At 47.5% G+C, this 27,162-nt stretch overlaps 1 protein-coding gene across 2 annotated transcripts in view; it reads left to right on the forward strand.

Annotated features, from left to right (window-relative positions):
- The first annotated feature begins 2,335 nt into the window (after positions 1-2,335).
- kif7 (kinesin family member 7) overlaps positions 2,336-27,162 on the forward strand; it is a 38,463-nt gene continuing 13,636 nt past the window's right edge. Inside the window, exons 1-12 of one of the 2 annotated variants that reach the window (XM_070858455.1) lie at positions 2,336-2,376; positions 4,710-5,124; positions 7,442-7,642; positions 8,633-9,555; positions 10,488-10,631; positions 12,844-13,080; positions 15,451-15,644; positions 17,651-17,778; positions 19,522-19,716; positions 20,429-20,631; positions 21,384-21,581; positions 24,028-24,153. In XM_070858455.1, coding sequence (XP_070714556.1) covers positions 4,797-5,124; positions 7,442-7,642; positions 8,633-9,555; positions 10,488-10,631; positions 12,844-13,080; positions 15,451-15,644; positions 17,651-17,778; positions 19,522-19,716; positions 20,429-20,631; positions 21,384-21,581; positions 24,028-24,153 — 2,877 coding nt within the window. In that variant the 5' untranslated portion in view covers positions 2,336-2,376; positions 4,710-4,796. Of the gene's footprint in view, positions 2,377-3,488; positions 3,525-4,709; positions 5,125-7,441; positions 7,643-8,632; positions 9,556-10,487; positions 10,632-12,843; positions 13,081-15,450; positions 15,645-17,650; positions 17,779-19,521; positions 19,717-20,428; positions 20,632-21,383; positions 21,582-24,027; positions 24,154-27,162 lie in introns of those variants that run through there. The other variant, XM_070858456.1, reaches the window with a different exon arrangement.

Genomic DNA, 27,162 nt, shown 5'->3' on the forward strand with positions numbered 1-27,162 from the left:
AAAACAACCAAAAACCCCCCAAACAACCAACAAAAAACACCAAAACAAAACCCCAAACCCCCCCCCCCAAAAACACCCCAACCACCAAAAACCAACCAAACCCCAAACAACCCCCAAACCAACACCACAACCACCCCAAAACACCCCCACACCCCCCCACACACCACCACACCACCCACCCACACACCCCCCACACACACCCCCCCATACCCCCACCCCATTCTCTTCTCCCCTCATCCTCTTCCTCCCCCCATCCTCTTCTCCCATTCTCTTCCTCCCCCCCATTCTCTTCCTCCCCCTCCATCCCCCCTTCCCATTCTCCCTTCCATCCCCCCCCTCCCATTCTCTTCCTCCCCCCATCACCCCCTCCCATTCTCTTCCTCCCCCATCACCCCCTCCCCCTCATTCTCTTCCTCCCCCTCCCCCTCATTCTCTTCCTCCCCCCTCTTATTCTCCCCCCCATCACATTCTCTTCCTCCCCCCCATCCCCCCTCCCATTCTCTTCCTCCCCCCCCATTCTCTTCCTACCCCCCTCACATTCTCTTCCTCCCCCATCCCATTCTCTTCCTCCCCCCATCCCATTCTCTTCCTCCCCCCCATCCCATTCTCTTCCTCCCCCCATCCCCCCTCCCATTCTCTTCCTCCCCCAACCGCCCTCCCATTCTCTTCCTCCCCCCATTCTCTTCCTCCCCCCAATTCTATTCCTCCCCCCATCCTCTTCCTCCCCCAAATTCTATTCCTCCCCCCATCCTCTTCCTCCCCCATTCTCTTCCTCCCCCCATCCCCCCTCCCATTCTCTTCCTCCCCCCATCCCCCCTCCCATTATCTTCCTCCCCCATCCCCCCTCCCATTCTCTTCCTCCCCCCATCCCCCCTCCCATTCTCTTCCTCCCCCCATCCCCCCTCCCATTCTCTTCCTCCCCCATCCCCCCTCCCATTCTCTTCCTCCCCCCATCCCATTCTCTTCCTCCCCCCATCCCATTCTCTTCCTCCCCTCAACCCCCCTCCGATTCTCTTCCTCCCCCCATCCCCCCTCCCATTCTCTTCCTCCCCCCCATCCCCCCTTCCTTCCCCCCATTCTCTTCCTTCCCCCCCATTCTCTCCCTTCCCCCCATCCCATTCTCTTCCTCCCCCATCCCCCCTCTTCCTTCCACCCCCATTCTCTTCCTCCTCCCCCCATTCTCTTCCTCCCTCCCCCCCATTCTCTTCCTCCCCCCGTCCTCTTCTCTTCCTCACCCCCCCATCCCCTTCTCTTCCTCCCCCCCCATCCCCTTCTCTTCCTCCCCCCCCATCCCCCCTCCCATTTCTTCCTCTCCCCCCCATCCTCTCTTCCTCCCCCCCCTCCCATTCTCTTCCTCCCCTCCCCCCTCCCATTCTCATCCTCTCCCCCCATCCTCTCTTCCTCCCCCCCTCCCATTCTCTTCCTCCCCCCTCCCATTCTCTTCCTCCCCTCCCATTCTCTTCCTCCCCACCGCCCCCATTCTCTGGCCCTATGACCCTTCTCCCCCCTCTCTCTCTCTCTCTCTCTGGCCCCATGACCCAGCCCCCCTCTCTCTCTCTGGTCCTATGACCTTGCCCCCCCTCTCTCTCTCTCTCTGGCCCTATGACCCTGCCCCCCTCTCTCTCTCTGGTCCTATGACCTTGCCCCCCCTCTCTCTCTCTCTCTGGCCCTATGACCCTGCCCCCCCTCTCTCTCTGGCCCCATGACCTTGCACCCTCTCTCTTTCTCTCTCTCCCTCCCTCTGGCCCTATGACCCAGCCCCCCTCTCTTTCTCTCTCTGGCCCTATGACCATGCCCCCACCCTCTCTCTCTCTCTCTCTCTCTCTGCCCCCCTCTCCAGCCCCTATGACCTTGCCCCCTCTCTCTCTCTCTCTGGCCCTATGACCCTGCCCCCCCCCTCTCTCTCTGGCCCTATGACCCTGCCCCCCTCTCTCTGGCCCTATGACCCTACCCCTACCCTCTCTCTCTCTCTCTGGCCCTATGACCCTGCGCTCCCCTCTCTCTCTCTCTCTCTCTCTCTGGCCCTATGACCATGCACCCTCTCTCCCCTCCCTCCCTCCCTCCCTCTCTCTCCTCCCTCCCTCCCTCCCTCCCTCTCTCTCCTCTCCTCTCCTCCCCTCCCCTCCCTCTCTCTCTCTCTCTCTCTGGCCCGAAGACCTTGCACCCTCCTCACCCTCCTCTCCCCCCTCTCTCTCTCTCTCTCTGGCCCTATGACCCTGCCCCCCCCCTCTCCCTCTCCCTCTCCCTCTCCCTCTCTCTGGCCCTATGACCTTGCCTTGCCTCCTCTCTCTCTCTCTCTCTCAAGGGCTCTGCCCCCAGTGTCGCACTGCGATGACGTGTTTCCGGAGCTGGGATGTGCTGGCGTCCTGTCTCTCGGTCAGTGCCGCTTCAGTCCTGGCCTTTATTGGCTCTCTTGCGCGGGGGCCGCGGGTTCGCTCTCCGGGTATTGTCAGCAGGGGGCCGGTGCCTGGGGCCTGCACTCTCGGTGCATCTGAGCTTCTCCCCCCGCTACCACCATCTCCCCTCCCGCTACCCCCATCCCCCCTGCCCGCTACCCATCTTCCCCCCCCCCCTCTGCCCGCTACCCCCATCCCCCTGCCCGCAACCCTCATCTTCCCCCCCCTCCCACTACCCTCATCCCCCCCGCCCGTTACCCCCATCACCCCCCCTGCAACGCCCCATCTCCCCCTCCTGCTACCAACCCCCCCGCTACCCCCATCCCTCCCGCCCGCTACCCCATCACCCCTCCCACTACCCCCATCTCCCCGCTACCCCCATCTCCGTCCCCCCCCCACTACCCCCATCTCCGTCCCCCCCCCGCTACCCCATCCCCCTGCCTGCTACCCCCATCCCCCCGCCCGTTACCCTCATCTTTCCCTCATCCCCCTGCCCGTTACCCCCATCACCCCCCTGCAACCCCCATCTTCCCCCCCCGCTACCCCATCTCCCCTCCCTCCTGCTAACCCCCAAAAACCCCCCGCATCCCCCCATCTCCCCCCCCCGCTTCCCCCATCTCCCCCGCTACCCCCCATCTCCCCCCCCGCTACCCCCCATCTCACCCCCACCACTATCTTCTCCCCTCTCTCACCCCACCCCGTCCTCTCCTCACCCCATCATCTCCCCATTACCTCCTCTCCAAATTCTTCCTTATTGCCGAGCTTCCCCCATCTCTTTTTCAGCTCCCCCCCCATCTCTTTTTCAGCTCCCACCCCATCTTTCCAAGCTTCAGCAAACTCCACATCTCTTTGAAGATCAGAAATACTTGAGCCACATTGCTGATCACTGTCACAAGGCTTAGTGTGTGTGGTGGTTTCTGAGCCACCTTTGCTGCCTGCTGGAAAGTGTACATGTGTAAATGCTCGTCTGTGATGCCTCCCCCGGCGATTTAATGCCATGTTTACATTTGCTATCTAGGCTCAGGTGAAGAATGGTCACTCAGGCGAGATTACTGGAGGGCTGCCAGGGCAATTTGTCCACTCGCAAAATAGGTAGCGATGTCTCCGATCAACTGGAGCGTAGCCCATGTAACTATCCAACAAGAGCTAGCCCTTTCACGAGAGGGATGGGTTGGGGTGGTTTACACAAGTCCAGACATTTCTGACAGTCAGTCAGTGAGTGCCTGCCATTGCTGGTTTGAGATTTTATTTGCATTGCCAAGCTGCACTTGGATCATTCCGGTGCAGGAGAGCTGCAAGCCATTGCAGTTAACAGCAGATTCCTCGCCCACTGCAGAAAACTCAGTGGAAGAGTGACGTGGCATGAGTAATGTTGTGTTGATCGGTATTTTTGCTCATGTCCTAACAAGATCATATTTTATCAGAGACCTTGAGATCGATAAATTGATTATTTACGGTTTGTAAAATCTTTCCTTTTTGGCTGCCAATTCACATGTCTTGATCTGAAGCAACATGAGCTGGTTGGGCCAGCTGGTGTGTCTCATTTGTATTCTGATCTTTGTAATAAAATAATACAGTATGTTTATATGCTGCCATCTTTTCAGTGAGGTCCGAAGGAGCTCCCTTATACCCTATTTTTGATCATCAAACGATCATCTTTAAATGCAGTTTTAAACTCTGATATGTTCTAACCGATCTCATCGAGCAGAAGAATATAAAGGAGCGATTTTTACTCCTTGCACCTGGCATAAACAGAGCATTGGTTCGCTTACTGCCATGTTTGTACCGCTGCTCTGGCTGATGCCATCTTGGGGAGGGTCCTGAGCTGGGCGGTTGCAGCACCCATCTGTTTCAGACAGGAGACTCACTGTAATAACGCTCTTTTCGGGCCTTTGCCACCCTCTTTATGCCAGGCGGACGGAGTTAAAAATCAGCCCTTTATATCCTTATACTTGGTGCGATCAGTTAGAACATATCAGTGTTTAAAAACTTGGTTAAAAAAATGATAATGCTGGAGGCCACTCTGAAACCGGCCCAGGAAATGTCTAATACTTTTTCTTTGGCGGAGCCAGGAGGAACAGGAGTGCTTGTCCTGGGCCCACAAAAAAACTCTACGCTTCTGTCTGAGGCCTTCTCCCTCCCCACCTGCCCCACACCACCCCCAAAGAGCAATGCTTTCAGGCGAGGCGAGGGAAAAATCCAATACATACATTTAAGAAATAACCCTGTAAATCATCTGGCTGTTTGTAAATGGTCCCATTGAGCGCAAAAAAATGCTGTTGTAGAAGTTAATTTTTTTATCTTCTTCCGCAGGGCGCCAACCTGATGCTGCCAGGCGCTCGGATTCTTGGATAACGCGCCGGTTTGTGCTCTCAACGGCGGCGGCTTTGGGCTGCAGACATGGCACCCAAGCCAAGTGGCTCCACAAAGGCCGAGGAGACGCCTGTCAGGGTGGCAGTCCGGATCAGACCGCTGTTGCCCAAGGAAATGCTACACGGTCATCAGTCCTGCGTCCACGCCGATCTCGACTCACAGCAGGTTACACTGGGAAACAATCGGCATTTTCAGTTTGATGTGATCTTTGACCAGACTTCCAGCCAGGACGAGGTGTACGGCAGCTGCGTGGAGCCGCTTGTCGAGGCTTTCTTTGAGGGTTTCAATGCCACCGTGTTTGCATATGGACAGACGGGATCGGGCAAAACGTATACCATTGGAGAAGCCTACATATGTAAGTTACACACAAGCGGGAGTTAATGCTTCGAAACTCACGGGCACCTCTGCGTCGAAAGAAAAGTAACGTTTGAGCTCCCGTTGTGTCTCAATAAATGCAATGCATGGTCTAGTGCTGAGCGGAAGGGAGCTATCCTCGCTCTCAGCTGTTATCTGATCTCAAACAGGACATTAAGATTTGCTTCAGTGCCCCTCAGCTAGGGAGAGGGAAAAAACAGCCAATCACTATCCAGTGACACGTTTTTCATCCATAGCAATTGTTAGTCCTGGCCAATATTTATCCCTCAACCAACATCACTAAAAAACAAATGATCTGCTCACTATCACATTGCTGTTTGTGGGACCTTGCTACGTGCAAAATGGCTGCTCCGTTTTCTACATCACAACAGTGACTACATTTCAAAAGTACTTCATTGGTTGTAAAGTGCTATGGAACGTCCTGAGGCACTATAGAAATGCAAATCTTTCTTTTTTTTTCTTTGCAAAAGAAATTTTTGCTGTCCATCGTTGCATCGCTAGATATAATAAAGAAGCCAGTATGTCTGGTTTATAAGAACATAAGAATTAGGAGTAGGCCTCGAGCCTGCACCGCCATTCAATAAGATATGGCTCATCTTCGATCTCAACTGCACTTTCCCACCCAATTTTACCTTTTTTCACTTTTGAAAAACAAATATTGCTATAATTGTCTGTCTTATCCAGCCAAATTCTTCATCTGAGAGTGTTTAATATTGCGGGGGCCACGAGTCTGGAGGACCATTTCCCAGAGGGCAGGGGGGAGGCCAAACATAGAAAATCTTGCATTTATATAGCGCCTTTCACAACCAACGGACGTCTCAAAGAGCTTTACTTTTAGAGTGTAGTCACTGTTGTAATGTGGGAAACGTGGCAGCCAGCTTGTGCTCAGGAAGCTCCCACAAACAGCAATGTGATAATGACCAGATAATTTTTTTTGTTAAGTTGATTGAGGGATAAATATTGGCCAGGACACCGGAGATAACTCCCCTGCTCTTCTTCAAAATAGTGTCACTTTTACATCTACCTCAGAGGGCAGTTTAACGTCCCATCCAAAAGACAGCCTCCGACAGTGCAATGCCACCTCAGCATTGCACTGCTGCTCAAGTTCCTGGAGTGGGACTTGAACCCACAATCTTCTGACTCAGAGGCAAGTGTGCTACCTACTGAGCCATAGCAGATCCAATGTGTAGTAGCTGGAGATCAGAGCCATCTGGTTAAGAAGTTTTATGCACTAGTCCAGTAACTATAGGTAGGTGCTCTGCTGTCTGTCGTAAGCCTGGATTGAGTTGATTTTCAGCTTGACAGCACTATTCTATTACATTGCATGCTGTGGTTTGTGTTTACACCAGTGCATGATTCCAGGGGCTATGAAGTGCGAAAGCTCCTGACCTCGAGTGCTTATTCCCCAGTTATCTTGGCCACGACACAGGGACAAGTGAAACAAATCTCAAATCAAAAGGAGGGGGGTAGTGGAATGTTTAAGTGTGTAACACTAATTGAGATATTAAATACATTTTGATAATTAGTAATGCTGTAAATTGGAGCCAAAACCAGAGAATCTCCTGAAAATTATTGCAGATATGTCCAATCGTAAAATTACCAGGACATTGAAGCGGGCAATATAAAAGGGCTCCAAAAAAAACAGACATGGTTTTGAAGAGAGAAGGGATTGGGAGATATGGTGAAAAAGACTTGCGTTTATATGGTGCCTTTCACGACCACTGGACGTCCCAAAGTGCTTTCCAGCCAATAAAGTACTTTTTGAAGTGTAGTCACTGTGGCAGCCAGTTTGCGCACAGCAAGGTCCCACAATGTAACAGTGACCAGATAATCTGTTTTTTTAGTGATGTTGATTGAGGGATAAATATTAGCCAGGACACCGGGCATAACTTCCCTGCTCATCTTCAAAGTAGTGCCACAGGATCTTTTACGTCCACCTGAGAGAGTAGACGGGGGCTCGGTTTAACGTCGCATCCGAAAGACGGCATCTCCGACAGTGCAGCACTCCCTCAGCTACACTGGAGATTTTTGTGCTCCAGTCTCTGGAGTGGGACTTGAACCCACAACCTTCTGACCCAGAAACGAGGGTGCTACCAATTGAGCCACGGCTGACATACTTACGGTGAGAAAATGGGTAGGCAGAGTTTGAGCTATTAAAAAAAAGGGGCAGGCTTTTTGAAACTAGTGGCCTGTTCCTAGATTCATTTGTTCTGTGGTGTGCTCGATAGTGTCTGTGCACTGTTGGATCCATTATATTTTTAAGTATTTACCTAGGTTTTATTCCCCCCCCACCTCAGCTTCTGTGACTGATGATGACCAGGGTATAATTCCCCGTGCTTTGGCTGAGATTTTTAAACTGATTGATGAGAATGATGCAGTGGATCACACTGTTAAGGTATCATACCTTGAGGTTTACAAAGAAGAATTCAGAGACCTGTTGGAGGTGGAAACGGCAAGCAAGGACATCCGCACTCGAGAGGATGACAAAGGAAACACAGGTCAGTGAGCTTGTGTTCAGGAAGGGTGAGATCAGATGCTGCCTTCATCCAAAACCGACCTGAGTTGTGACCCTACAGTACTAAGCTAGGGGAACTGGATTCAGGAGGTAGATGAAGTCTATAAAGAGAATGTTTTTATTTATTCATTCATTGGATGTGGGCATCACTGGCAAGGCCAGCATTTATTTCCCATCCCTAATTACCCATGAGAAGGTGGTGGTGAGCTGCCTTCTTGAACCGCTGCAGTCCGTGTGGTGAAGGTACTCCCACGGTACTGTTGGGCACAGTGTTCCATGATTTTGATCCAGCGACAATAAAGGAACAGCAATATATTGCCAAGCCAGGATGGTGTGTGACTTGGAGGGGAATCTGGAGGTGATGGTGTTCCCATGCGCCTGCTGCCCTTGTACTTCTAGGTGGCAGAGGTCGTGTGTTTGGGAGGTGCTGTTGAAGAAGCTTTGGCGAGTTGCTGCAGTGCATCTTGTCGGTGTTGCACACTGTAGCCATGATGTGCCGGTGGTGGAGGGAGTGAATGTTGAAGGTGGTGGATGGGGTGACAATCAAGCAAGCTTCTTTACCCCCCCCCGCCCCCCGAGATGTCTGCGCCCTTCAAATTCAGCTCTCTTTAGCATCCCTGATTATAACAGCTCAGCCATTGGTGGCCGTGCTGCCTGGGCCCTAATTCCCTTCCTGAACCTCTCTACTGGTTTTTCCTCCTTTAACTCGCTGTTTAAAACCTACCTCTTTGACCAAGCCTTTGGCCATCTGCTGTAATTTCTTATGTGGCTTGGTGTGAAATTTATTTGTTTTGTCTTAAAACCCTGTGAAGTGCCATGGGACGTTTTACTATGTTAAAGGTGCTATATAAATACAAATTGCTGTTCTTTAGCACGGTACTGTTATGTGCACTTGATAAATCCGTGGCAGCTTCTGTCGTGCAGGTACTGGTTTGTCTACTCAGTGACTTGTGCATATCTGTTTTGTTTCTAGTGCTCTGTGGTGTCAAGGAATGTGAAGTGGAAGGCTTGGACGAGGCTCTGAGCCTGCTGGAGATTGGTAACACTGCCAAGCACACCGGCGCCACGCAGGTCAACACTCACTCCAGCCGCTCTCACACCATCTTTACCATTACCATGGAGCAGAGGCGAGGACTTGGTCGGACCACACGGCTCGCAGGCGCTGCCGGAGACCCATTAAGCTCCACACAGGTGATCAGCTCGAAGTTCCACTTTGTGGACCTGGCCGGCTCGGAGCGAATTGTGAAGACGGGCAACACTGGCGAACGCCTGAAAGAATCCATTCAGATCAACAGTGGATTGCTGGCATTGGGGAACGTCATCAGTGCCCTGGGTGATCCAAGGAGGAAGAGTTCCCATATTCCTTATCGGGATTCCAAGATTACCAGGATCCTGAAAGACTCACTTGGTGGGAATGCCAAGACGCTGATGATTGCCTGTATCAGCCCCTCTTCGTTAAACTTTGATGAGAATTTGAACTCTCTAAATTATGCCAAAAGGGCTCAGAACATTAAAAACCAGGCAGTGATCAACTGCAAGAAGGAGGTGGATCGGACCAATGAGCTGGAACTGCAAATCAAGACTCTCCATGAGGCCTTGGAGCACAACCAGCACGTGGCGTCAAGCAAGTGCTTCAGGCGGTCGGCCGAGGAATACATGGCCCGACTGCACGCTGAGAGCTCCCATTACCGGACCTGCACGGATACTGCGTACCGAATCTTTATGGAGCTGCAGGGCGACCGGAACCTCACAGTGGATCAGGTGCTGAAAGTGAAAGAGTGGATAACAATCGTGGAAGAGACGCGGAGTGAGCTTTCCACAGCCTCTGGCCTGGACAGCGGTATCGAGTGCACATCAGCTGATGTTCCCAAGACCCGGGATGTATCCAAGCCACAGGTACACAGTTAACGGATGGGATTCTATTGGTTTATATAAAATGGTGCAAATAGCACTGAGAAAATTTAAGACAAATGTCTCGTTCTTTATTATTGAGAAAGTTAGATATAGAAATCAAGGTGCTTGCTGAAAAGAAGACATGATAAATCACAATGTAGAGGTGACTACACTTCAAAAGTACTTAATTGGCTGTAAAGCGCTTTGGGACTGTTGAGGGATATGGGGATCGGGTGGGAAAATGGATTTGAGGTCCAAGATAGCCATGAACGTGTTGAATGGCACAGCAGACTCGAAGTGCTGTATGGCCTACTCCTGCTGCTATTTCTTACATTGTGTTATTATGGGATGTCCACTTGCCGTGAAATGCGCTGTATAAATGCAAGACTTTTTTCTGGTACCAATATGGTAAATAGGCCAGTGATCACATTGTGAATGGTTCTCGTCACTTTATCTGTGATGGCAGTACATTGTGATATTCCAACCCTCCTTCTTTCTACACAGGTGTCTTTCGTGTTCAAGTCCCGCTCCAGGAACTTGAGCATATAAATCTAGGCTGACACTCCAGTGCAGTGTTGAAAGAGCACTGCACTGTCAGATGTACCGTCTTTCAGATGAGACGTTAAACCGAGGCCCCGTCTGCTCTCTCAGGTGGACGTAAAAGATCCCATGGCACTATTTCGAAGAAGAGCAGGGGAGATACCCCCGGTGTCTTGGCCAGTATTCATTCCTCAATCAAATAACAAAAACAGATTATCTGGTCATTATCACATTGCTGTTTGTGGGAGCTTGCTGTGCGCAAGTTGGCTGCCGCGTTTCCTACATTACAACAGTGACTACACTCCAAAAGTACTTCATTGGTTGTAAAGCGCTTTGAGACGTGCAGCGGTCGTGAAAGGCGCTATATAAACGCAAGTCTTTTTTTTTTTACACAGGGTCGCACTGAAGTTGACACAGACCCTGGACGAGACCAGAAGCAGCTTGTTCCAAAACTGCAGGCACAGGTTCAGCGACTGGAGGAAGAGAACAGAGATTTCCTGGCAGCCCTCGAGGATGCCATGGAGCGGTTCAAGCAGCAGGTAGCAGACACGAGTCTGGGTTCAGTCATAGAACTTAATAGCTCGAGCGCGATCAGGAGCAGCAGACACAAGGAGCTGGACTGCTTCCAGTATACACACACAAATATAAATAAAAAAGAACAACGGCTCCATCAGAAAAAAGACATGTTTGCATAAGAGTTTAAGAAAATCCAGATTGAGAAATAAGCACGCATCGATCATACCAGCTAGATACAGAGTTCATGCCTGATTATTCTATCGTGGGCTTCCCTTCCATACCATCCACTGAATGCCCTACATTAAGGGCACCTCATTTCCATCTCTGACCATCACTGAAAATTATCAAGTAGCATTGTTTATATCTCTGTAACCCTCAATCTCCCATCACAACAAATATCGATCCAGCTGCTTTTTGTATGTGCTAGTTGACCCCAATAGTAACTCCCTTCTCTGGAGTCTACTCCGCATCAACAATCCTTTGGGATTTTTTTTCCCAAATCTTTAACCTTGCTTGAGGCTTGTGAACATTATACTCATGTCCGCTAGTTCACATTTAATAGCTTACATACCGTGGATTATTTTGTTGACCGAGACCATGTTTCCCTTTGGTCTTTTCTCCTATGATAAGTTTAGTTGCTTTAACCTCCTTTCAAGTGCAGCCCAGTTTGGATTGACCCATTGGCCTGTCTTTTCTCTTTCAGGCGTTGACTGCCCCGCTGTGCAGCTCCAGCATTTTTTGTTTTCGGTGTAGACAGCGGGAAGTTGTAATGTTTGTTTGTTATACCCTACGTGAACTAGAGGTGATCCAAAACTCGGCTGCCCGTGTCCTAACTCGCACCAAGTTCCGCTCACCCATCACCCCTGTGCTCACTGACCTATGTTGAGTCCTGGTTAAGCAACGCCTCAATTTCAAAATTCTCATCCTTATTTTCAATTCCCTCCGTGGCCTCGCCCCTCCCTATCTCTATAATCTCCTCCAGCCCCACAACCCCCCGAGATGTCTGCACTCCTCTAATTCTGCCCTCTTGAGCATCCCTGATTATAATCGTTCAACCATCGGTGGCCATGCCTTCTGTTGCTCAGGCCCCAAGCTCTGGAACTCCCTGCCTAAACCTCTCCAGCTCTCTACCTCTCGTTCCTCCTTCAAGACGCTCCTTAAAACCTACCTATGTGACCTCACCTGCACTAATTTCTATTTGTGTGGCTCGGTGTCAAATTTTTATCTCGTAATACTCCTGTGAACCGCCTTGGGACATTTCATGACGTTAAAGGCGCTATATAAATACAAGTTGTTGTTATTGTTAGCAGTGACATATTAATGCTGTTGTAGGCCTTCAATACTTAACACAGAAATTACAGCACCGAAGATCCATTTGGATATGGTGCTTGTTAGCTCCATGCCAGAGCTGTCTATTCTAATCATATATCCCAGCTCTTTCCCCTTTAATATTTTTCTTCAAATATTCATTTAATTCCCTCTTAAATGTTCTGATTGACACAGCTTCAGTAGTCATTTGTGATAGTGTATTCCATTTTCTGCTCGCCCCAGAGTTTCTTCCAGCCTTCCTGATTACGCTTCTAGTACTAATCCTGCGTTTATGCCCTTTTCTGCTATATATCCTGTCAAACATTTTCATAATTTTAAAATTAGATCTGCCCTCCACAGCTCCCTCACCTTAGCTTTCTCTGCTCCAGTGAAGAGAGTCGTAGTTTTTCCAAATCTCTCATCATAACTGTATCCTCGAATTCCTGGTATCATCCAAGTGAATTTACATTGTGCATTTTCCATCACTCCTATGTGCGCAGAGGCAAGGTGAGGATAGGATCAGTCTCAGCTGTCTTGTCCACCAGGCTCGCACATAAAGAATGGCCACTTGAGAAAGGTACTGGAGGGCATCCAGTATCTGTGGGACTGTATTACACAGAATTTACAGTTCGGCCCAACTGGTCTATGCCGGTGTTTATGCGTCACGTGGATCTCCTCCCGCCCTACTTCAGCTAACCCTCTCAACATACTCTTCTATTCCTTTCTTCCTCATATAATTATCCAGCTTCCCCTTAAATGCATCTATGCTACTTGCCTCAACTACTCCCTGTGGTAGCGAGTTCCACATTCTCACCACTTTCTGGGTAAAGAAGTTTCTCCTGAATTCCTGTACCTCACCAGGGAAAATTGGGAAGGAGGGAGGGAGAGGAAGTGTTTGTTAATATTTTATTTTGAATTGTTTTTCAGAATGAAACGTTATTGGACCAGGAGGATCAGATTGTTGAATTGCAGAGCAGACTGAGGCTGGAAGGAGGGAATCAGCCTGCAGCGTCAGTGGATGAGCTGCTGGAGAATCTCCATCTTGCTGGCCTCAGCTGCAGACCTCACACTGCCCCTCTGGACACTGCTCACCCTTACAGATTAAATGTGGCACATTCCAACCACATTGCCAATGATGAGACTGGAAGAATACATTCCAAGAAGGTGCGTTTCAAGTATCCTATGAGATCCCCAGTAAATATACAGCCCAGATGTAGCATCAGTGATGTCAGCTTGCTCATTTGGTAACACTCTTGCCTCTGATTCAAAAGGTTGTGGGTTCAGGCCCTCTGAGGATTTTAATATATCGTGTGAGTTGATAATCTAGAGAAATACTGCATTGTTGCAAGTGACATCCTTTGGATAAGACATTAAGCCAAGGGCTCTCCCTGCCATTTCTGGAGGTTCAGATGGTTGTTAAAGATCCTATGACACTTGTCAGAGAAGAGAACGGAGTTTTTTTTTGATGTTCTGGTCAACACAAGTCTCTCAATCAATGGCTCATTTACGTCACTGAGACTTGTGCGATGCTGTGTGCAAAATAACTGCCATATTTTCCCACTTACCCCTCACTGTTCTTCAGAAGTAATTGATTGTGAAGCACTTTTCAGAGCGATGTGACAAGACACTATAATCGCAAGTCTTCCTTTGTTTAATGTTGCAAAGCTGAATTATACTTGATTATATCCATTAATCCCATTGCAGGAATAGAACTGGGTGACTGTCAGTGGCCTGTGATACGATTTCATTTACAACAATCAACTTGCATTTATATAGTACCGTTAACGTAGAAAAATGGCTCAAGGTGCTTCGCAGGAGTGCAATTAGGCAAAAATTGACACTGAGACAAAGAAGGAGGTGTTAGGAGGGGTGACTAAAAGCGTGGTGAAAGAGATGGGTTTTGAATGAAAGGAAGTTGGAGAAGCAAAGTGGTTTAGGGAGGGAGTTTCAGAGTATAGGGCCTAGATGGCTAAAGAGGGTGCGGATAACAACATAGTGAACCCAAGTTATTTATAACTTGTTCCCAATTTCATGATGCTATCTCACTGATCCAGATCCCCTCTGTCAGTTAAATATAAATGTCCTCCTCAGTTAACTGAAGTTTACAGACTCACAAAATGGGAGTCTATTTGTCTGAGGTTCTTCGATTCATGGATACCCAACCAACATTACAAATAAACACAGAATGTGGCTTTCCTTGTTTACAAATCTTTCGCCCCTCCCTATCTCTGTAATCTCTTTCCGCCTCACAACCACCCCCCCCCCCCCCCCACCCCCGAGATATCCGCGCTCCACAAATTCTGCCCTCTTGAGCATCCCTGATTATAACTGCTCAACCATCTGTGGCCGTACCTTCAGCTGCTTGGGCCCTAAGCTCTGGAACTCCCTCCCTAAACCTCTCTACCTCTCTTTCCTCCTTTAAGACGCTCCTTAAAATCTACCTCTTTAACCAAGCTTTTGGTCACGTGCCGTAATTTTTTAAGTGGCTCGGTGTCAAATGTATCTGTTTCGTCTTCTAACACTGCTGTGCAGCGCCTTGGGACGTTTTGCTACGTTAAAGGCGCTATATAAATAAAAGTTGTTATTCCTCCAAAAGTTTATTCATCATCTGAAGGTGCTGATTCTTTGCTGGGCACAATTCCACTGCTGCCACTTACTCTGCCTCACCTAATTGGCTATTCTACATGTGTGAGCTGAGATGGTAAGGGCTGGCCGATTATTTTACCAAAGAAGGGTTTCACAACTGAGCTCAACCTGTCCTTATCTGATTGTCACACGCATGCACTCTCCTTTCAGCAGCCGCCCAGTAACCCGCACAGAGAGCGCTCACTGGCTCCTCCATTGTAAATATTGCGCATGTGCGGAAATTTAACGGGACCACACACTAAAAGAAACAGGCCGTGCAGAACAAAGCACAGCTCGCAGGGACCATTGCTTAGAGCCTGCCTGATTTCCCTTTCCTTACTGCCACCCTGGATGAGATCAGCGAATTCAACACAGACGAGGGAGCAACCTAATGCTGTAGCATACTAGGTGGTATACTTACCCACTAAGCCATTGGGGAGCTGCCGTTACCAATTATTACAACAGAACTTGTTCAATTGACTTTATTTTTTTAATTACTGCTGTTGAAAGTTCAGCAGCAAGTGAGGGGAAACTTTTTACTGTAATTCTGGCTTCGATTCAGACACCAGTGTCAACAATGGAGAATTGTGAACCTGTGGAATTCTCTACCACAGAAAGTTGTTGAGACCAGTTCGTTAGATATATTCAAAAGGGAGTTAGATGTATCCCTTACGGCTAAAGGGATCAAGGGGTATGGAGAGAAAGCAGGAATGGGGCACTGAAGTTGCATGATCAGCCATATCATATTGAATGGTGGTGCAGGCTCGAAGGGCCGAATGGCCTACTCCTGCACCTATTTTCTATGTTTCTATGTCAGCATCTTCAGCCACCTGCTTAACCTTATTCTTGTTACTTTGCATTCTCGCCTGGCCCCAAACCATATTCCCCGCTACTTACTTTTGTCAATAGATTTGTGCAGATGCCTGTTCCATGGAGCGTGCCGGCGCTGGGTTTCGCAGCCGCAGTCACTGCTTGCAGGTGAGTCTGGCGGACGAGGATCCTATGCTTCACGGAGACTTCAGCGAGGACTGCGAGTCAACTGTGTTGCAGTCCGACGAGGAACCAGACGAGGATGAGTCCTGTAGGAGTAAAGGAAAAAGCAGGTAAGACAAAACTGAACTGACACTCACTTTACTTATAAGTTACTCCTCAAAATCATAGGGTTCACAGCATTGAATGTAGACGCTCACAGATTTATTAAGCATATAATAATAAAATATACACTGAACTGCAACACTTATGACAAAACCTTGCAAGTTTTAGCCGGGAAATTCAATACACATTGTAGTTCCGAGTTCAGTGTACTTTGTTGGCCAGACCTTCGAATTCCAAAGTATCTGTTCAAACACCCAAACTTTATACCTTTTGTTAAACCCGACATGATAATTCACATGTTTCTGCATTACCTAATACCATTCGCTTCTTCCCATGTCCCTTAAGAAACATATAGATTCTGATGGGACTTGACAGGGTTGATGCTGAGAGGATGTTTCCCCTCGTGGGGGAATCTAGAACTAGGGGGCACGTTTCAGAATAAGGGGTCACCCATTTAAGATGGGGTTGAGGAGGAATTTCTTCTCTGAGAGTCGTGAATCTTTGGAATTCTCTACTCTAGAGAGCTGTGGAGGCTGGATCATTAAATGTATTCAAGGCAGAGATAGACAGATTTTTGAACTACAGGGGGGTCGAGGGTTAGGGGGAACAGGCTGGAAAGTGGTGTTGAGGCCAAGATCAGATCAGCCATGATCTTATTGAATGGTGGAGCAGGCTCGAGGGCCCTAATGGCCTACTCTTCCTCCTATTTCTTATGTTCTAACGTTCTTATCAATAGCTTTAGTTTTAATGAATTTTCTTCCCAGTACAACTCCCTAACTTTGGTATAGTTTCACCCCGGTTGATCTGTGAATTGTATCATTAGGCTGAAAATAGTTAGAGACATTAATGAACAAAGGTCCCCCTACAGGCAATGTTATCACTTGTCTACATTTCTTACGCAAATGTGGCCTTGTGGGACTTAATGGCCCCTAGAATATATCTCCATCGCATGGTTGAATGTTATGCTTTGCGAATCAATTGGAACTGTAATGGCTTGAATTGATGGTCAAAACATAGTCTTGCCCATCAACTATGCAACAGGGGCCTCCCCATCATGTCTTCATCAGCCTGGTGTGACACTTAACTGTCATAAAGATGTCACTCATCTCTTGCTTCCCTGTGAAGCTGAAGAGATGTATAGGGTAGGGCTATCCTTATCTATTGGTAGCACTCTCTGAGTCAGAAGGTTGAAGTCCCACTCCAGTGACTTGAGCACAAAGATTGAGGCTGACACTCCAGTGCAGTGCTGAGGGAGTTTTGCACTGTCGGAGGTACCATCTTTCGGATGAGACGTTAAACCGAGGCCCCGTCTGCTCTCAGGTGGACATAAAAGATCCCATGGCACTATTTTGAAGAAGAGCCGGGAGGTTAACTTAGGTGTCCTGGCCAATATTTATCCCTCAATCAACATAACAAAACAGATTATCTGGTTTTGTGGGAACGTGCTGTGTGCAAATTGGCTGCCACATTTCCTACATTACAACACTGACTGCACTTCAAAAAAGTACTTCATTGGCTGTAAAGCGCTTTGGGACGTCCTGAGGATGTGAAAGACGCTATATAAATGCAAGTCTTTCTTTCAAGGTTTTGAGCAAACAAAGAAAGTTTGTCTGTCCACTGCTGAATTTCTTATCAATGAAAGCTCTCTGACTGTCTCTGCCTGGAATTGCTTTAAATTAGGTTTACTGTCTAAACTGACCGTTGCCCTTCACTGCATTCTATATTAAACATACATTTATCCAAAATAAAGCAAGTCTGTCTTATGGTTACACTTTTAATCTTCTAACAGAAACTCACTTAACAGGCAAACACTAAAAGTTAATATACAGGAATTGATATGAAGCAAAATCAATAGCAGTACCATATTAGCAACCTGATTAACCCTAGTAGGGAAAAAGAGGCTGAACATCTGTCTTTGTGTTGTCCTGTTTAGTATTCTGCTGAGAAATGAAGACATATTTAAAGATGTTGCATTGCTCTGATGTCCTGAGATTAATTCTTTATCCCCTAACAGACACCAGATCAATCGGACCTGGACAAAAAGAGATGTTCCTGGAATGATCAGCACAGTGAAAAGCAGAAGTGGCCTCATCCTGCTCCGAGACAGCGACTCGAGCAGTCCACAGAGTGAAGTAATGAAATGTACGCAGCCTCTCATGGTCTGGTTACTAACGACAGCAAGGGCAGCAATCAGTCCGTTCAATTCAGGGAGAATCCACTGCCCTTTGTACTTACTTGGTTATTTCCAAATATATTCCCTCCTTTTCTGAAGGCAATGACTCTCGCCATGGTACAGGTTTCATAGTTGCTAATTGCCCTCTGGTATATCACCCAAGTGGTCGCGCTTCAGGTAAAAGCATATACAATAAGTAAACAGGATTGTGGAGAGTGTCAAAGCTAAGTTAGATTGACACTTAGGCATAGGGTTTCCACTTTCAATCCCTCAGAGGGATGGGGAAGGACCAACTGTTATAGGCTTGGACCTGTCGCAGTTCTGGGTTGCTTGCAAAACTGCGTTTTCTTTTAAATAAAATATTTTCTGCACTCTTGATCTGTACAAGTGCTCATTGGCCACTGCCTGAGAATTTGCACAGACCCTGACTCCTCTTCTGCCTATTATTAAATGTTGGGCACCTGGGGCAAATAAATGGCCCCAGTGACGTATTTAAACTGTGCAGCGAAGGTTTCCTGCATTTGCCTTTGTTATCGTATGCCTGCCCACATATTGCGTCTCTGTTATGCCCCTGTGGAATTGGCACCTAGAAAACAGCATAGGAAGAGCCAGAGCTTGCCCCGAGGCATCTTTCTGCCTCCACTTTTCAAAGGCAGAGGAATGCAGAATACATAGGCCACAATGTCTGCATACGCACACTTTCCAGCAAGGATCACAGGGTAATGATCAGGAGCAGGTTCCTGGCAGATTTCTCTCTTCCTCTCCCGAGTCGAGAAGCACTGAAACCAATTGTTGTGTCCCAACTGCTGCCCTGGCTGTAATCGGCAAACCCAGCACAGACCATGGGTGAAACCAGATCTCTCTCGGTGTGTAACCCTTAAGTTAATGGCTGAGTTTATCAGGTAATTTTTTTCTAAATGTAATACACCCTCTTTAATTTATTTTATTCCAATTTACCCATTATGTCTCTCTGTGTCATCCACATCCAAGTGTTTGGCCTCCTCCCAGACTTCCACCAATCCTGACTTGAAACTGGCTCTTGTGAGGAGTGTTGAGTGCAATCTGCAATGGCAGTCACTTTAATCTTGCCCTCTCTATAGAGAAGAATTTTACCTCTGTTTGGTGCCTCCACATTGTGATGCAGGGTTCTAATGGGGGCGGTGGGAGAGCATAGGTTGGACACGCCCCAAATGCTCCATAGTGCCATATTTCACTACTGCAGCTCATTGTACTGCCTCTCTATTTTTGAGTGACAGGAGATCCAGAGTACTTGGGCTTCTCTGACAGTTGCACCATGGTGGGACTACCAGGTCCCACTGTCCTAACTCTGTGCTTCACCAAGGCAACTGAACCAGGGTAGACCTGACTGAGTCCGGGGCAGACCACAAAAAATGACATATAGATTTGGGTGGGGTGCAGAGTATATATTGTGATACACAAGATATCACAATTGTTTAGGACTGACTCGATGGACCATAGGGTCTGTCATTGTTCGTATATTCGGTTCTTTCTTTACACACACATCCTTCCAGCAAGGGTAGACAGATATCGCTTGAAAATAAAACAAAGTTATGTTATTTATTCTTTATAAAAGACCTATTGCATGGCAGCCCTTAAAAAATAGCTGGTTGTTAGCTATTCAGCTCAGCATTGTGCACAGCTTCAGCTTGAAAAACCTAAATGCTGGTGCATCTTAATTTCTTGTTCTGCAGCTCCACGCAGGAGGGGAGAGCAGAATGGGGCCCACTCTCTGCCGTTCTCGAATGAATTCAGGGAAGGTTCACCTATCTACCATCCCACGCTGAAGAACTCTGAGTGGAGGCTCGTCCAAGCGCAGCACAAGATGCGGGAACTGGCCATCAACATCCGTATGAAGGAAGAACTCATCAAAGAACTCATCAAAACAGGTACAAGGGGTCCATTTCAAATAGATTTATTTAAATGCTGTAGCCCTGACCTTTGCTAATAAAATACAGGTGAGGAAATTGGTCAGCTTCAAAATTCACTTGGTGTTCTTTTTGAGAATGGAAGTAGTATTACATTAAGAAAGACAGTAACATTTTAGGAGGAGTGCAGCAACAGATCTAGCTCTAATAAATACACTTGTACATTATATTAAAAGTCTTTGGTCTGTACCAACTTCTGTCTGCGCCACTTGACTTACTTTCGTCACTTTTCTGTCACACTTTTTGTGTCAACTTTTCCATTATAAATTCCTATCTCTGCATTTAGAATGGAAGCCGTTAATGTAAGCGCATCACTGTGATTGCGCAATCGAGCTAACAGATTAACATGATTGTCTCAAAATACATTTAGAATTTTTTCATTTACATTTTTAACACAGCAGCTGAAATTTCTAAAGTCCAAAAATAGATATTTCACAATAACATGATTACATTTATCAATTGAATTGTCTTTGGCAGCTTTAATGCCTTCATTAAATATGGAACATTTTAACAATGTACGGAACTTCAAAACATCTCTTATAATTGCAGCATTCCCTAAATAAAATAAATGAGACAGTAAGATTGCAGCAGGATATACCAGTAGTGAACTGTTTGGTACTGTGAGTAACCCTCCACATTTTCAGCTAAATCTGGTTTGTGTTTGGGTGGCTAGGGAGAGACGCCCAGGCGATGAACAAGCAGTACTGTCGGAAGATTCAAGAGCTGGAGCAGGAGGCGGAACAGGCGAGGGTGGAGCTGACAGAGGCTCAGAAACAGCTCCAGGACCTTGAGGAGAAAGAGCCCAGGGACCCGATGGAAAGGACCAAGCTGCAGGAGTACCACAAAAAAATTGTTGCCGCACAGAGTAAAGTGCAGGTGTGTGAGGTGATGTGGCTGGTAGTATCACTGCCTCCTGTTGAAACGGTTGAATTGCACAGCAAAGGTGCCGTGAACAACAGCAAGTAACAATTCTGCTGGACTGAGGTGAAAAATCTTGCAGTGTCAGCAATATAAAAGTGTACGATATGTGCCAGATCTAAGTATTTAGCTTTGAACTGCGCTCAGCTATTTATCTTTGAATGGCGATCTGCTATTTATTTTAGAATAGTGATCCAGTATTTATTTTCGAATGGCAGTTTGGTGTTTATTTTGTTGCAGAATAGTACGCTGTCACTCACTGTTGCTTTGTGCCCCAATTGTGTATCCCAGGGAGCACAGATAATGCTATCGGGCAATCTTGATTGGAAAATTTCCACTTTTGTCTCAGTGCAGCAGGCTGCAATAAGTTTGATTCTAGGGACAAATACACTAGATTATTGAATGCACAGTTCCCAGATTCAGTGGGGAATCACACATGCTGTCTCACATATGAAGAATGGCCATTTAGGTGAGATACTAGAAGGTGGTTAGCACTTGTGGAACTATAGTACCTTCAGAAGAGAGGGGGAAGAATGTTTTCGTTCAGAGTTCAGGACCTGTGTGCAAATCTTTTCAGTTTTTTCTCTCACCTACAGTAATGGATTCATCCAGTTCTGTTTCCTGCTGCAGTGGAGAAGTGCTGGCTGATTTTTTTTATCATAAGGCTGACTATCAGCTGCTGCTAATCTTGGCATAAATGTTGTTTCCAGGCGCTAAGACAGAAGAAGCGGGATACAGAGCGGCTGGTATCGCTGTCATCGCAGAGCGAGCGGCGGATCCACGAGATGGAGAGAAATGTGCAGCTGATGAAGCAGCAGCAGGCATTGCTGCAGAAAAAACTGAAAGAGGAAATGGATCAGAAAAGGCGACTGGAGACAGAGATGCAGAAAGGGAAACATCGAGTGAAGGTACAGCACAGTGCATGTTTGGGGGTTCCACTGAGGTTGGATGAATTGTCCCGTTTTACCTTTCAGAATTCAGCCTGTTTTTCTGTGCAAAGTGAAACCCAATGAGCTCTCCTCTGTATTTGAAAACAAGTACCTGTACACCGAAACTGGTACAGACACCTGCAAAAAATACAGGCACTTTATTGACAGTCCCAAATAACTTGCATGGTAACAGATATAAGTTGCAACTTGAATCCGCTTGCAAATTATGAACTACGGACAGCCTTTAATTCAACAAGTCCATTTACATCTTAAAAAGCGGGACACATAGATCATAAGAACATAAGAATTAGGAGCAGGAGTAGGCCATTCGGCCCCTCGAGCCTGCTCCGCAATTCAATAAGATCATGACTGATCTTCTACCTCAACTCCACTTTCCAGCACTATCCCCATATCCGTTGATTCCCTAATATCCAAAAATCTATCGATCTTTGTCTTGAATATACTCCACGGCTGAGCATCCACAGCCCTCTAAGGTAGAGAATTCCAAAGGTTCACCACCCTCTGAGTGAAGAAATTTCTCCTCATCTCAATTTTAAATTCCCACCCCTTATTCTGAGACTATGACCCCTGGTTCTAGACTTCCCAGCCAGGGGAAACATCCTCCCTGCATCTAATCTGTCAAACCTTGTAAGACTTTTGTATATTTCAATGAGATCACTTCCCATTCTTCTAAACTCTAGAGAACATAGGTCAACGCGAGGCGGCAGTGGGTGAAAGAAAGGGCATTTGTGCAATGGTGAGCTCTTTACCCAGCATCCATGGCAGCAGAGAAACCTCTCTATCTCCGGGATTGAATGCTTGCATGGCTCAGTCCCAGGGATAGAGCGGTTTCTCTGCCGCTATGGCTACTGGGTAAAGAAATCCCCATTCAACGAAAGCCAGGAACTGCACCAGTGCGCCAGGGAGTTGCCAGCAGCCCCCTACCCACCCTCCAGCCCCCAGCACTTCAAACATTAGCAGCTGCAGCAGACAGAGGGGGGGAGGGGGTCCTAGATAGGGGTCTGCAGGACATTCATTCCCCAAGCCCCCCCAATTTGGCTTGAATCTCCTGGGCATTCTGGCCCAACAGCAGCCATCTCGCCCTGTGCAAGCTGCCAACATAGCAGATCCCAGGATCCATACAGCCATCAATGGAAAAGGTGAGGCAAATAAATCGATAAAAGGAATGAGTGTGAGCGATTAGGAAGCATAGCCAAAATTGTGTTCAAAGGATGGGTTTTGAGAAGATGTTTAAAGGTGGAGCGAGAAGTAGAGAGGCAGAGGAATTTAAGGAGGAAGCTCCAAAGCGTGTAACGAAAGCTGCTGCAGGCTCAGCCACCACTGGTAGGGTGAAGTGAGAAGGGATGCACAAAAGGCCAGAGTCGGAAGACCAAGAGGTACAGAAGAGGAGAAGACTGCAGAGACAGGGTTGGGAAAAGCTGTAAATGCTGAAAATCTCAGCGGGTCAGGCAGCAACTGTGGAGCGAAAAACAGAGTTAACGTTTTGGGTCGATGACCCTTCGTCACAACTGATGAATGTTTGAAATGAAAGGATTGTTCAGGAGCACTGAAAAGGGGAGGAGAAAAAAGCGTGACCCCAAGCTTCCGGTCGCCTGTCACTTTAATTCTCCCGCTCCACTCCCACTCCCACTGCGACCACTCCCACTCCGACATCTCCGTCCTCGGCCTGTTACACTGTTCCAATGAAGCTCAACGCAAGCTCGAGGAACAGCACCTCATCTTTCGTTTAGGCACTTTTACAGTCTTCTGGACTCAACATTGAGTTCAACAATTTTAGACCATAACCTCTGCCCATATTTAGTGCCCTTTCCTCCTTTTTTTTTAACCCCCCCCCGACCTTATGTAGTTTTTTTCTCTCTGTCTCCCATGGCAGCTGGCAATTATTCCGCCATTCACATCCTATCGAGACTAACCTTTTCTAACTTCTGCCATTACTGTTTCAAGTCGGCCCATCATCTCTTTTGTCTCTCTAATCTCTCCTGTCTTTCACCCTATCACAGACCTTCCCTTTTTGTTCTTTATTCCCCTCCTCCTTTCAGTGCTCCTTAACAATCCGTTCATTTCAAACATTCGCCAGTTCTGACAAAAGGTTATCGACCTGAAACGTTAACTCTCTTTCTCTCTCCACAGACGCTGCCTGACCCGCTGAGATTTCCAGCATTTTCTGTTTTTAGTTCAGATTCCAGCATCCGCAGTGTTTTGCTTTTGTATCGGGTAAAGCTGTGCCAGAGTACGAAGATGAGGGCGAGGATTTTAATTCAATGTATCGAGGGGACAGAGCCAGCGATGACGAGATGCTGGGTGATCGGGGACTGTGTGTGGAACAGGATATGGAAATTCCCGGTAGATTGTGAATGCCCCCAAAGGATAATGAAGTGCTAATCTTGCCCCCTTCTGTGTGCAGGAGCTTGAAATAAAACACGAGCAGCAGAAAAAGATTCTGAAGATTAAAACCGAAGAGATCGCAGCCTTCCAAAGGAAGAGAAGGAGTGGAAGCAATGGGTCGGTTATCAGCCTCGAAGAGCAGCAGGTAAAATGATACTGAGCCATGAAGCTGAAAGAGCAAGACCTTGCACCTGAACACAGTGCATTGGGAGTTCTGACTGGATCCGCTCAACTTTACCAAAGGAGTTTCTTTTTAACTGTATTGCTTGTTTGCATCCCTCTGATTTTTCTTTCCTTAGTCCCCCAGTCCTGAAGGTGGTGACCCATACTGAGTACAGACTGAGCAGCTCCAGTGACCCTCATCTACATGAACTTTCCGTTGAATATATACTTTAACAGTAATACGCGGGTCTGTTTTATTATTGGGTATAGGGTATTGGTGAGGCCGCACCTGGAGTACTGCGTGCAGTTTTGGTCACCTTACTTAAGGAAGAATATACTAGCCTTGGAGGGGGTACAGAGACGATTCACGAGGCTGATTCCGGCGATGAGGAGGTTACCTTATGATGATAGATTGAGTAGACTGGGTCTTTACTCGTTGGAGTTCAGAAGGATGAGGGGTGATCTTATAGAAACATTTAAAATAATGAAAGGGATAGACAAGATAGAGGCAGAGAGGTTGTTTCCACTGGTCGGGGAGACTAGAACTAGGGGGCACAGCCTCAAAATACGGGGGAGCCAATTTAAAACCGAGTTGAGAAGGAATTTCTTCTCCCAGAGGGTTGTGAATCTGTGGAATTCTCTGCCCAAGGAAGCAGTTGAGGCTAGCTCATTGAATGTATTCAAGTCACAGATAGATAGATTTTTAACCAATAAGGGAATTAAGGGTTACGGGGAGTGGGCGGGTAAGTGGAGCTGAGTCCACGGCCAGATCAGCCATGATCTTGTTGAATGGCAGAGCAGGCTCGAGGGGCTAGATGGCCTACTCCTGTTCCTAATTCTTATGTTCTTATGTTCTTATTATTTAGCACTTCTTCTCAACAGGTTTTACTGATGTGTAATTATTAATTTCACACAATCGACTCAGCAAGCTACCACTGAGCTAATTGAAAATGGAGTTGAGGGAAAAGAGCATAAAAATAGGAACAGGTTGTAGGCCATACGGCCCCTCGAGCCCGCTCCGCCATTCAATAAGATCGTGGCAGATCTAAATTTGGCTTCAACTCCACTTTCTTGCCTGTACCCCATAACCCTTGACTCCCCTATAGTTCAATACCGACCCTCCGACAGTGTGGCGCACCCTCAGCACTGCCCCTCCGAGTAAGGAGATACGGAAGTCTTGCTGCAATTATATAGGGCTTTGGAGAGACCACACCTGTAGTACTGCATACAGTTTCAGTCTCCGTACCTAAGGAAGGATATACTTGCCTTAGATGGGGTGCAACGAAGGTTTACTAGATTGATTCCTGGGATGAGAGGGTTATCCTACGGAAATAGATTGAGTAGAATGGGCCTACATTCTCTGGAGTTTAGAAGAATGAGTGATGATAAATAAGATTCTGAGAGGGCTTGATAGAGTAGAACCTGAGAGGCTGTTTCCCCGGGCTGGAGAGCAGAACTAGGGGGCATAGTCTCAGAATAAGGGGTCGGCCATTTAGGACTGAGATGAGGAGAAATTTATTTACTCAGAGGGTTGTGAATCTTTGGAATTTACTACCCCAGAGGGCTGTGGATGCTCAGTCATTGAGTATATTCAAGGCTGAGGTCGATCGATTTTTGAACTCTAGGGGAAATGACGGGATATGGGGATCGGATGGGAAAGTGGAGTTGAGTCGGCGATCAGCCACAATCTTATTGAATGGTGGAGCAGGTTCAAGGGGTCAAATGGCCCACTCCTGCTTCTATTTCTTATGTTCTCAAAGGAAATTCAGGAGCTGATCCAAGAGGTTTCCTGTTTATAAAAATTAGGCAAAACTGAACAAATCCCGGGAAAGTGCACTGCCCAGTGTTGGACTGAGCCTTAAGGACCAGGACGGTCCCAGGTTCTGCCTCCTGTCTGTGCTGCCTTATCTGATCTCAACCAGGTGTAGGCATACTCCAATTGGCCTCAGTACCCAAGGGTCAGGGTTTCGACTTCTGATCACTATCCACTGATGCTTGCTGAAAAGTTAATGTGTGCAGACATTGGGTGAGGACAGAGTCAGGCACAGGTGTACTACCCCTCCCAGCCAAATAGCCTGCTGGTACTCACAGTCTAGGATCAGACATTACGAATGGCCAGTTGGTCAAGCTGATAAAGGGCTGCTGAAGCCCATGGGAGCAGCTACCCCACTAAGAGTAGCATCTTCAGGACAGAAGGGTAAAACACAAAACATCTAACCCAGTCTAGTATGTCTTCGTTTCTGGGCCAATAAGCACAGCAGAGTCCTGAAAATCCTTAAGTGCCGGGATCAGAGTCTGGGGAACCTCCGCCACTGACCTTACTGGAGTATCCGTGATTGGGGGAATGTTCCTTCTTTTGCATAAAACTGGCGGACATGCATGCCGCTGTGGGCACATCCCAAGCACCTGCCAGAGGCGGGTGCAGGGGGTGCTGGGTGCAGGTCTTGTAGTGTTTGGTAGCTGCCAAAGCTCGGGGGCATGTACTGCAGTGCTGGGCGGTCGCTTTTGTCTGGATGCACGTGCCAGCGCCACTGGCATGGGAGATATTTTTACCCCGGTGCAAGTCACCCGCAAAGATGGCAGTATTTGGCCCACAGGTGTGGGGATTGAGGTCTGTTCCACCACGTGGGCCCCACAGCCATCGCAGGCGAAGTTAAAATGCCTCTCCTTCCCCCAGGAAACCACCCACCAGCAGATCCAAGACCAGGGCCAAGAAAATTCCCAGCCTACTACAAAGCAACAACAACAACTTGCATTTATGTAGTGCCTTTAACATAGCAAAACATCCCGTGGTGCTTAACAAAAGCGTTATCAATAAAAAAAAAATTGACACGAGCTACATAAGGAGATATTAGGATTGGTGACCAAAAGCTTGGTCAAAGAGGTAGTTTTCAAGGAGCATCTTAAAAGAGATTATTTAAATTTAAAGCCTAGGAGATTCTTACCTTCCTATGATCTGGAAGAGGGGACAGAGTGTAGTGTAACAAAATTT

The sequence above is a fragment of the Pristiophorus japonicus genome, chromosome 17 (assembly GCF_044704955.1).
Source record: "Pristiophorus japonicus isolate sPriJap1 chromosome 17, sPriJap1.hap1, whole genome shotgun sequence".
Classification (NCBI taxonomy): Eukaryota; Metazoa; Chordata; class Chondrichthyes; family Pristiophoridae; genus Pristiophorus; species Pristiophorus japonicus.